At 42.6% G+C, this 11571-nt stretch overlaps 1 protein-coding gene across 2 annotated transcripts in view; it reads right to left on the bottom strand.

Annotated features, from left to right (window-relative positions):
- Positions 1 to 268: 268 nt before the first annotated feature.
- Positions 269 to 11571, bottom strand: part of MYCT1 (MYC target 1) — a 33734-nt gene continuing 22431 nt past the window's right edge. For both annotated transcript variants that reach the window (XM_077811796.1, XM_077811797.1), the window contains exon 2: positions 269 to 2221. In XM_077811796.1, coding sequence (XP_077667922.1) covers positions 1689 to 2221 — 533 coding nt within the window. In that variant the 3' untranslated portion in view covers positions 269 to 1688. The remainder of the gene's footprint in view (positions 2222 to 11571) is intronic.

The following is an 11571-nucleotide window of genomic DNA, read 5'->3' as shown; positions in this document are numbered from 1 at the left end:
TCCAAGGGGCGCTCAGAGACAGGCTAGCAGCCAGCCGCTTCTGGGAGCAGTGTGGGGCTATGGCAGGCAGGCAGGCATCCTGAGCCCTGCTGCACTGCCGGCCAGAAGCCACCTGTGGTAAGCACCTCCCAGCCGGAGCCTGCACCTCACACCCCCTTCTCCACCCCAACCCCCTGTGCCCAGATCAGAATCCTCTGCTGCATCCAAACTCCCTCCCAAACCCGCACCACCTCTGCACCCCAACCCCCTGCCCCAGCCCCCTCCTGCACCAAACTCCCTCTGAGGAAAAAGACTTGTATACAGGGGTTCCACACAATCTAATAGCCCCTGGCCCACAAGAGAGTTAATCCAGCCCTGCACAGCAGGTGGTACTCTCTAAACTGAAATGCCCTTCTCTGTGTTCAAGTCTGAGACTATCCACCATGGAAATGATTCAGCTCCCATTGCAGTCAATGGGAGTGGAATCAGGCTCCATGTGTCTGTGCTATCTCCGTTGCTCCCAAGCCTGGACTTCTCACATGTGAATACAATCAGTCACCGCTAAGCCAGTGGGCCAGCATGTTATAATAGCTCTACAGGTCTGACAGTCAAAAACAGGCGTTAATCTGTCCTAAGCATCTCCATACCCTAAAGCAGTTTCATTATTTTAGACTGAAGGCTTGACATCCTGGAGTCAATGGGAGTTTTGACATTGAATTTGGTGAGGCCAGGATTTCGCCCTAGATGTCTAAGAAATTTTGTTTTAGCAAAATGCAGGATTTCACTGTATTATACATCAGGAAGGATGAAACGTTAGTACAAACTGAAAAACAATTTAAAGAAAGGAAATGAGTATTCCCATAGAAAAACAGGAAGCTCAAATAAAAAACAGTTGCCATTCATGTTGTTTATCTTAGGGACCAAGACTAGTATCCTTGTAACCTTATAGGGTAATAAAATGTGACCCCTGTTAGGTTGCAGGACGAAGTCCTTTTATAGAGTTATTCCTTTTTAATGTCGGTTAGAAATTTCTCCCATGGCACAAATGTTGGGACACTCCATCTTTTTTTGCCATATTTTTGGGAATTTGTGGTAAACAGGACTGGCCTGTGGTCATTTGGAGCCCCCTACAAATATCAAAACAGGGGCCCTAGTACCTGCCACAAGACTGTGACACTAAAACCACTTTAAACTCTACTTCTTCCAAGGGATTCCTAAGCTATAGGAAACCCTGTGGTTCAGGAGGCATAGAACCAGCCCAGGATGTAAGAGATGAAGGAAAGTATCTAATGAAAACTTAAGACTCACAGACAAATGTATAAGAACAAGATTTCTAACAAACATAATGAATGGGTGAACTTTGCAGGAAATTAATAAGCGATTATCAACAAATGGTTCCTAATGTGGCTCGTTTAAGTTGCCAGTTTTGTAGCCTGCAGAAGTTTCTTTCTTCTAAACTAAAAGCCTTACAATGATTACAGATTAAAGGTATAATATAAATTCAAAATTACACTGCAGACCAGTTCAGTTGGGGCTGCAGGATACCACACCTTGCCCTAGCAAATCACTGTCATCTGTGCATGTCCCTTGTGTTTGCCTGCAGCATGCCACAGCACCAGGGAGCTTCCCAGAGGCCTTCAGAGCATACAGAAAATCTGCTTCAGATGATGGAGAGTCCTTCTTTTAAAGAAACAAAGAAAGACTTCAGTTCAAGAGTCTGGAAAAGCTTTAATGATGGTCTCATAGGCAGGAGGAGGTGTTTGTGTTGAATGGCAGATGCGGAGGCTGTTGTTGGACCAGTGGAATTCAGGACGAGTTAAGCTGTTGGTGGTGGTCCCCACAAGGGTAGTGGTGGTGGTGGTGGGAGACAGAGTAATCAGCTGACTGTTAGTTTCCACAGGGAGCGGAGGGCATTGCAAAAAGGGGTGGAAAGTGGAGGCTCGGAAGCTTGACTTTCTTGGGAAGGAGTTGGCTTGCTCCAGGGAGGCTTGTCGCTGGAACGTGAGGCTGGCCAGGCTGAGATTGCTACGACGTTCACAGCTGTTGTTACGGTAGAATCCAGTCCTGTTGGCAGCATGGCCCTGAGAAGCAGGTCTGGAACGGCGGCTAGAGATTGATGAGCTCCACTGTGAAATGTGCGCACTGGCTCTGCGACGGGACAGGCAAGTAAACAAAGCCCAGATTATCCCTCCAATCACCAATCCAATCACCATGGACACCGAGAAGGCTATTATCATCTGACCTAAAACACAGAAAATAAACATCAAGGTTGCTTTATTTACCATACAGGCTATTCAGTCTAGAAAATGAATTTGATATGGCAGGCTTCTTAAAACGTGCCCAAACAATAAGGATTAAAGATGTTCGTTTAGTGACATTACAGAGGGCACATGCAACTTGTAATTATGGTGCAATAGAAACACAGGGTTTGATGCTGATCTCACTGACACTAGTTTTTAACAGTGTGACTCCAGTCAGTAACTCCTGTTTGATACCAAAGAGAGCGAGGGAAGACTGAAAGTGGCAGGTACTCATGACCTTGCAGGAGGCTGTTAGTACCTATTACAATCAGATGCAGACCAGATGTACGGTTCTACCGGAAAAGCACTGAGATTACTTTGGTCAGAGGTGGCCACTGAAACACAAAAAGCTGATGGACCTTTCCCTCCTCCTGACCCCCAGTTTTGGGGACATATAAATGTCAAGCTGTCATTGCACAAAGTGTAAATTTCTAGCCCTCTTACACATGCCTGCACTCTAATAATCAGCATTGAGAGGCTCTGGAAAATATCCTAGCTAGGATAATTTTCTTATCCACATGATCAGCAGTGTAACAGAAAAAGGATCAATTTTTTCCTCAGACATCCCCATCCATTTCTAAAAATGGGTGAGCCACTTCAGCTAACTCTTTACCTATTTCTAGAACTGAGCACAAGCAAACCTTGCACTGAGGTTCTAAAAGGTATGGTGATGTGTGTGTGTGAGTATAATATTTCCATTCACTTCATATGCTTTTGCATTCTCAGGTTCTAGATAGAACTAAAAATACCACAGACCTCATATGCGAGCTTATTAGATTTTCAGATATTTTGGACAAGCTCCAAATAAGCAACTGACATTTTGGAAGTTTAGGAGACCAGTCCAGATCCCTAAATATGAACTTATGGAGTTTTCCCCCTTGACTACTTCTTGCCTGTTACTTCTGCTCTCTGATATGTATGGTTCTTAGCAGCATTCCCAAATGGGGATGAACAAGTGAAGACAGGTCAGAGGATAATTGCATGGGATATTGTCTGAGAGCATTATTCCCAGCTGGGAACATTCTGGCATCTATTCAGCTCCAAAGTGGCCTCAGTCTGAACACAGTCAAACTGAGACACCTTTCTGGCCCACAAACTCCTGGCAGAGCATTGTGCTGTATGGCTGACTGAGCCAAAAGTAATGTGGTTTTCCCCTGTCCAATTAATGGGAATAGGCAAGCTACATGCAGGAGCCTGTTCTGCAATTCTCAGTTATGGAAACAGAGATCTAAATAGTTACCAGCAGCATTCAGGTGAGTTCATATTCATTATACTCCATTCAAAATGCCTTCACAGAGGCACAATGCTTTACAGGGCTCCTCATTTGCATGGTGTGGGGAGCAATTTGTTATGCCCATTTATGTGTCCAAACAGCTTTCCTGGCCATTGGATAGAAGGGCAGAGCCATGTCTCTTTCTAATTACTGCCCAGTTGCTCCCAGCATGAATCACCTTGAGAACAGCCCATACACTTCCACAAGTGCCAGAGGTGCCACTTGGGTAGCCATGACTCCCTCCTACTTCCCTGAACAACCACGGAAGGGTACAGTCTAGCCCTTATGATGACGTTTTGTCATCTAAACCAGAATACATGAGTGTACTTTGGGGACTGTCTGGGAATTGACTTTCTATCTAAGAGGTTTTATACTGCCACCCATCACCACAGTATCTGAGCACTTACTCTGTCCCAGTGACAGAGGCAACAGGGCATGCTGTCTCCTCAGCATTTCAGCAGCCCGGAGTCCAGCCAGTGACTATAGTGATCACTGAGCCCCGCGGAGAGGATCTGGCCCCAAATGACTATAGCCAGACATTTTTACCACCTATGCATGCAAGTAAACATTTCACATTATTAAAATCATGCAGAGAAATTGACAAAATATTGAGCTCAGCACTTCAGTCCTTTCCCCAACTGTTACCCATCCAACTAGAACACTCAGCTGATATTAAACTTCTGTGCCTTTATATGCAAATTAACAAATACAGGGTCAAAGTCCTCTATAGTGTTATTCCACTGAGGTCAGACAGACTATTGCAGTGTCTACACATTAAAACTCATTTCCTTTCACAAAGCATACATTTTAGCCTCCTCTTTTGTTACTTCAGTCATTTAGCTGGACACACAGATCCCAATCCCAATCCCCCTCCCGTACACACACCCAGAACTCACCTGCTTCCACAGAAAATGTGGATGCACTGTGGCAATTCTAAAGGGTAACATTTATCCCCATGCAGTGGGCCAGCATAGAGCGTAGGCACCAATGAAGCCCTAAGGGTATGTCTACACTGCAATTTAACACCCATAGCTGGCCTGTGTCAGCTGACTTGGCCTCACAGGGCTCAGGCTAATGGGCTTGGATCCTGGGCTCTGGGACCCTGCAGTTAAACAGCCCCTTAGTCTGAGCACCATGAGCCCAAATCAGCTGATGGGACCAGCTGCGGGCTTTTTATTGCAGTGTGGACATACCCAAGGAGTTTTAGTGGGTCTTATATGGTATATAGTCCTTGTGTTAGCCCCCTGCAAAACATGAATTTCATCCAAATGTAGTAAATACTGAAAACTGCATCTATTGATTTGTGAATCTATATCCATCCATTTCCATTCTAGAATGCTCAGTCATCAAAAGCAACTAGTACATTAGAGAAAGTATTACAATGCTTCACTCTAGCAGAACTTGCCACACCTGGGTTTTTGGGGCATTGGTGGCTTTACGCAAATTACTGTGACCTCCACGCAGTCTCTCAGAAGAGCTAGAGCAGCCTCAAGCTCTAACTTGCCCTGGCAGATAGTGTCTCCTAAGGAGCTGTGATCGGGGGCCTGTATGGGTCATGCTGAGAATGCTACACTCAGGGCAGAATGCAAGGAATGGGGCAGAAAATCCCCCAACTGGTGGTTTATTCAATAATTAGATTCACCAAGCCAATAACAAAACAGCTTCTGTAATACCACACTTGTCACCAAGAAGCCAAACACAATCCCCTTTAAGCATTCCAGCCCTTGCCTTCCATCTAGACACTCAAGTCTAATATAATGAGAGGTTATTTAAAACCTGATTCACCATATGTGAAGTCCACCAATCCCAAAAGACCAGAGACTTATCTCCAGGTCAATATGAGTCTCAGATCTTACCCAAAAAGAAAAGGAGGACTTATGGCACCTTAGAGACTAACAAATTTATTTGAGCATAAGCTTTCATGAGCTACAGCTCACCTCATCGGATGCATTCAGTGGAAAATACAGTGGGGAGATTTATATACATAGAGAACATGAAACAATGGGTGTTACCATACAGACTGTAACAAGAGAGTGATCACTTAAGGTGAGCTATTACCAGCAGGAGAGCGGGGTTGGGGCGGGGGGAATCTTTTCTCAGCCAATACCTTCAGCAACAGCCATTCAAACTATCAAGACAGTTCACAGGTGATTTACTATGTGGAATTACAAGCTCCCAGGGGAGATTAGGACAATAATATTATTACACCACAAGTCCTCATCTAAATGATAATATCCCCTTTTGATCTCCAAGTCAATAGAATGCAGTAATGAAGCATTATAAGACAGAAATAGAATATAGCATCTACACCTTAATTCAATCATGTTGTTAGATTGCTAATAGAATGCAGATAAACATAGACACATTTAGCTATTACTCTTTCATTCTCTAACAATACAGGCAAACAGGTTAAAGATTCTAGTCTACTTTAACATGGCTTTGATAGATCTCTGCAAGGAATGGCCCTCTTTACCATTGCAATACCCTTTTGATATGTCCTTAAGGGTTGCTTACAGGTGACCTAGTTTGCTGATTGTTTAACCATCACTGGCTCAGCATTACAGGAGCCAATCCACCAAGCAGGATTGCTACAGTGTAATCTTCTTCCCCATCTGCCCACCCCTGAGATGTCCACAGCCCACCCTGGGAAGTCCCACAAAGAAGAGCAATGAGAGACCAAGGATCTGGCCCATGGTCTCAATTATATCCTGTCAACATCCTTTCATTAGATGGGGGCTGCAAAAGCACCAGGAGGAATCTTGCCTGATAGAGAATTCCCCCTGGAGCTCCCTGCTGCACAGGGAAGTACACCTACCTGTACACCCCTTTGGAGGGACTGTATATTCCCCCCCTTTGGGGTATCTTGTACTTTAGGGGACACTAAGAGCAGTGGCTACACTTGGCAACTCTGCAAAGAGTGGGTAAGACTTGTTGCATCCCCCCATCCTCTGGCTCATACCTGTGGCAACTGAACTGTATGTAAAATAAATACACCATTTACTGATTTAGGGTCCAGTCCAGGCCCAAGCACAGTGCTTGCTTTGTGAGTATCTCATTTTCCTTTTGTGTGCTTAGACTCCATCAGAAAGTATAACATCCTTGTGAGCACAAGATTTACCAGCTGCATTGTGAGGTACTGAAAATTGTATTGAAATTGTTAACTCTCGCTTTAAATGCTCAGTGGGTTTTCCTGGTCCTCCATGCATGGTAGGGGGCTCTTTGTGCAATCTGGGCCTAGTAGCAGTCAGATAGCAACAGACAGGCAGCTTACATTAAGATGGGGTGAATTGTGCCTCTTTGTTTAGGGAGCAGCCTGTTTTGTCTCTCTCTGTTTTGGGTTCTTGTGTTGACAAGGCTCTAGATTTTAAGAAATAAAAATAAAGTTACAGTGCAACCTTTCAAAAATATGTTTTTATCTAACCTTTCTATGTGTATGCCATTAACATAACATGTACCACACCAAGAGGGTAAACAAAGGTTTCATTTGAAAGGCTTCAGTTTCAAATAGTACATTTTAAAAGTCACTCAGTCATTGGTGATTGACAGACCTGGGTAGCCTTGCCAGTGAATTTCCAAACTTTTCTCCAGTTGAGGGCTAGATTATCCCTAGGGAGCCTCTTCTCAACCCCCACCCTCTGCTTTATGTCTCATTCAAGGTCAAAGGCAGAATTCCATTCCCTGGGCTCAGAGGACTGTGGAGTTTGCTCCTTCCCTATAATCCTAGGTAGAACACTGCTCTGCCAAGGGTGGCACAGTGGAACTGGGCCCACCACTAACCCCACCCCACTAGCAAGTTGAACTGACTATCTAAATGGGGGAATATGTAGTGCCCTACAAAAAGATGTAGTAGCAGGTGTGCAAGATGCTTCCCACTGTAGCCACCTGCATGGAACTTGGAAGTTGGAACATGGGCTGCAGGAGGAAAGAGTTTTGAAAGAAACCAATTAATCAGTCAGTGTGCACATGCTGCAAATACTAGCTGAAGTTGCAGCACCTTTGTAAACAGTAGCTTTAATAAAGACGGGGGGCTGGAACAATTTGTATAGTGAGGGTGCTGAGAGCCATTGAACCAAACTGTAAACCAGGGGTAGTCAATAGGCAGATTGTGGGCCAAATCTGGCCCGCCAGATGTTTTTGAATGGACCCTAAAATATTTTTATTTATTATTAGCATTATTCTTATTTTTTTTATTATTTTCTCCAGAGGCTACCAAGAAATCTGGACCTTGACAAAAATAACTGACTTAACCCTGTATATCATGGAAACTTCTTCAAGCTCCCCCATACTCCAGCACCTATGAATAAAGATCCCGATTAGCTTTTCAAACGTGGAGTCCACTCATATTGTTACCTGGCACGTGAAACATCCAGAACTTCCCCTGGGGTGAGGCAGCTCCTTACTGTGGACTATAACTAAAGGACCTAATTAAAGACCATTGAAGTCAGTTGAAAGATCCCTGTTGATTTTAATGGCATTTGGAGCAGTCCCAGATACTGCAATCTACTCTAAGTTTTTGGGCCACCACATTCTTTTATTACTGTTTTATTAAAAAGGGGAATAATTTAGTAATCTTATCTGAAATTTAACAAAGGTTTTTGTTTGGGAATATTAACTCAGTGTCAGGCAGGAGAATCCTTGCTCTGAATTCAAGTGCACAGCCTGCTGTAGAGAAGGATTTATTCATGTTAGGGCAAGCCTCTATTTCTCCACAATAATTGAGAGGGATTCCCTCCCCCACTAAAATCTCACAGCAGCTGCACAGAACATAAAATAAATAAATAAATAAATAAATGAAGTGCTATGTACCAGACAAGCAAATTCTACTGTATGGAGGCTCTAGCAGATTCATGCACAGAGCACATCATGTTCAAGCTGCTTGGCTTTGGTTGGGGTGAAGGAGGATACATCAGAAAGAGTCTGTTGTACAATGAAGAAGGATTATTTTTGCCCCTTCCCTTTTTAACTTCTTTCCCTCTCATGTTCCTGCAAGCATTTCCTCCCTTGTGCTGGGGCAGTGGATCAGCACATGTTGACGAGACAAAACTTGATTCAACCCAAAGCATGCATGCTAGTTGGAGACTCATTTTTCCCTACTGCCCAATCCACAAACTACAGTGTTTTGAAGCTAGAAACAATGGTTGATCGGGTATTTTCACACCAGCCCATCTCAGGCATGCAAACTTATAGACTGCAAGCCAGTCAAATGGTCTTCTTCATCATAATTTTGCCTTAATGCTAAATGAAATAATCTGTGATATGGAAAACCATACTTGAGCAGGTGTTTGAAATTTAATGTAGAACACAGACTAATGGACAAAAGATGAATTGCACCTGCATCCAATCAGCAAACTCTTAAATAACTGGAATAGAGAAACTGTGAGGATTGTGACTATTCTGCTATAATAAAGCAATCTCTTCTCAAGTGAGGTTGTCAGCCGAAGTTCATTCTGTAGTCTGATTCATGCAAGATCACAAGTAACAAACTAAATACATTTTGCTAGCACTGATGAAGTAAGGAGTTGAACCTGCTAGGGTTTGGACTTTGCTTCTAAGAAGCCCAGCAAGGTACTTGAGGCTCAGATCAATAAGCTAACCCGTGTGGCATACACCGTTGTTGTTGTGTGTAGTTTGCCAAAACAATGTCCCTACAACTGACAAGTGTTTAGAATTATTTTATTCCCTGATCTTTATCACCCTCTGATTGTTTGTAACAAATCCCTGATTCAATAGACTGAGTGAATCAGTGGGTTGGCAGAATGAACCAGCTGCGATCTTTATCATGGCAAATGTTGGAAAAGGGTCACAGTGTGGTGATGGTGAAAAGAACAGAAGTGATTGCCCGCAGCACAGACTGATTCAGGTAATGGGGACACTGGGAAAACAAACAGATGCTGTGGAGGCTTACACAGCCGGCCTGGATGGTGGTGGGTTAAGCAGGCAGCTACTTAACACTCCTCTACCTAAAGGGTTTCTAGAAGCTTCCAGAAATAAATCATTAGCCAAACTGAGTAAATAGGAAAATCATGAGTCCCTGAGGTGGTGTTATTATGTTTGCCACCCGGAGAACAATGCTCTTGAACAGAGGTTTACATTTCATAACCAAGCCACCTACCTAGTAACAAGATTGCCCTCTGCTGGCAATCTATACTGATGAAAGTAGAGCAGCAGATAAAATAGTTCAGAGGTTGTTATGCTAGAAGTACTCACAGCAAACATTCAGGAGATGGAGAGCATCACGACCAATACTCTATTTGGTAACTACTAGAAACTCAGGAATATTCTGAGCTCTCTGGTGTAGACTCTTGGATTAGTATCCTGCTCAGAGTTTGGAACGCTCGTGTGCAGGGGAAACATTCAAACAAACTTTGTGAAGTACTGTTTACAAGGGATTTGTGACTGTTTGCATGAAACTCTACCTGTCTTACAGTTGGAGCACTAAACTTGCTTTGTAGCTACGTTACCGGTCTTTGTTCTTGATAAAAAGCTGAAAAGAAAAGTTTAAGATGCCATATGAAAATCATAAAAACCAAGTCAAAGCTCACTTGATTTCCCTAGTGACCAGCATTGAAAGGGATAATAAAGACAGAGTAATTGTAATGACCAAGAGGAAACATCTAGACATCACCATGTTTTAATTTCCTGACAGCAGCACAGTCGTTTAAAGAACTAAGCAAAGCAGTAACTGGGTCTTCTAAAGAATCCTGTGTGAAGGCAGTCATAGAAACTGTTACTTCAGGGTTTCAGCCTATTTTCCTAAATGCTACTGAAATAGCAACAAACAGTTTTCATCTGCTCACATGTGCGGTGCACAAGCCTCCAGCACAACATTGCTGTCTGTCTTGTAAAGACAGAGTTGGAGTAGCATGCACTTTTAAAGAATTTAAACCAATTGAATGTACTGATACAGTGAACATAATTCCACAGTGCAATATTGAATAACCTTTTATTGTAGTAACTACTTAGCTAATAAGACTATCCTATAAAACTGACAGTAAAATCATTTACACTTTTGATAAAGTATTTAACAGTGCGGTTAAAATGGAGTCTTCACAAATGAAGAGGGATTTCTTTAATGAGGTACATGGCAGTTAGCAGCACATTACAATAAAGAAAATGTACAGTATTGGATCAAAGGTGCAGATCTTCAGCTGGATGTAAGGACTTGAGCGTATGTGATACTTTTAAAAGGTCCTGAATATTAACCCCTGAAATTCTATAATATTTTTGTTGGCTGCCTGATGCTGAAGGAAATCCTGTTGGAACCTAAAGCATTAGAGACGTTTCTCAAAAACAGTCCCCCATTAAGTAGAAATCTGTGAGCACTGAAATGCTGCCAAGGTCAGTGGAGAGAATTCTGCTGATGGATTTAACTTCTGCATCACCAGTTCAAAAATATCCCATGTGTTTCCTTAATGAATCAACTTTTATTCTCCATTCCTTGTTCATATTGTCTCATTTCCCCCCATTATTTCCCCTCCATATATTTCTTATTTTCACTTGGAGATTGTCTAATTTTTTAGCAGTTAGTGCCTTTTGTTGAATACTGACTTCAGGCTGGTAACACAGACGGACCCCTAGTCTAACCTATATAAATTCTTATAACACTCTCATCACCATAAAATCTGATTTCCAGCCACTAGTATTAAATTTAGTGTAGCAGGGAAATTAGAAATTGCATCTTCTTTTTTCTTTTCCTTTTTTTTCTTTCTTTTTTTTTTTTGTGCATGCCATTTTGAGAATACAACTCTAAGTTCTCATCCAGTAGTAATAGGCCCTTCAATTAATTATCTGTTGCTAAGTGTTCTGTTTCTCATTTTGCCACAGTCTTCCTATGTGATCTTGGGTAAAAACACTTGACCTCTCTCTTTCACAGTTTCCCCCTCTTTAAAATGGGAATAATACTACCTACGCTACAGAAGTGTTGTGAGGCTTAATTCATTAATGCGTATAAAGGGCGATGAGACCATTACATGAAAGGTGTTGATATAAATTCAGAATAGTACTATTATTATTGCCTGT

The sequence above is a fragment of the Eretmochelys imbricata genome, chromosome 3, assembly GCF_965152235.1.
Source record: "Eretmochelys imbricata isolate rEreImb1 chromosome 3, rEreImb1.hap1, whole genome shotgun sequence".
Taxonomy (NCBI): domain Eukaryota; kingdom Metazoa; phylum Chordata; order Testudines; family Cheloniidae; genus Eretmochelys; species Eretmochelys imbricata.
This window is presented reverse-complemented; position numbering and strand designations above follow the sequence as displayed.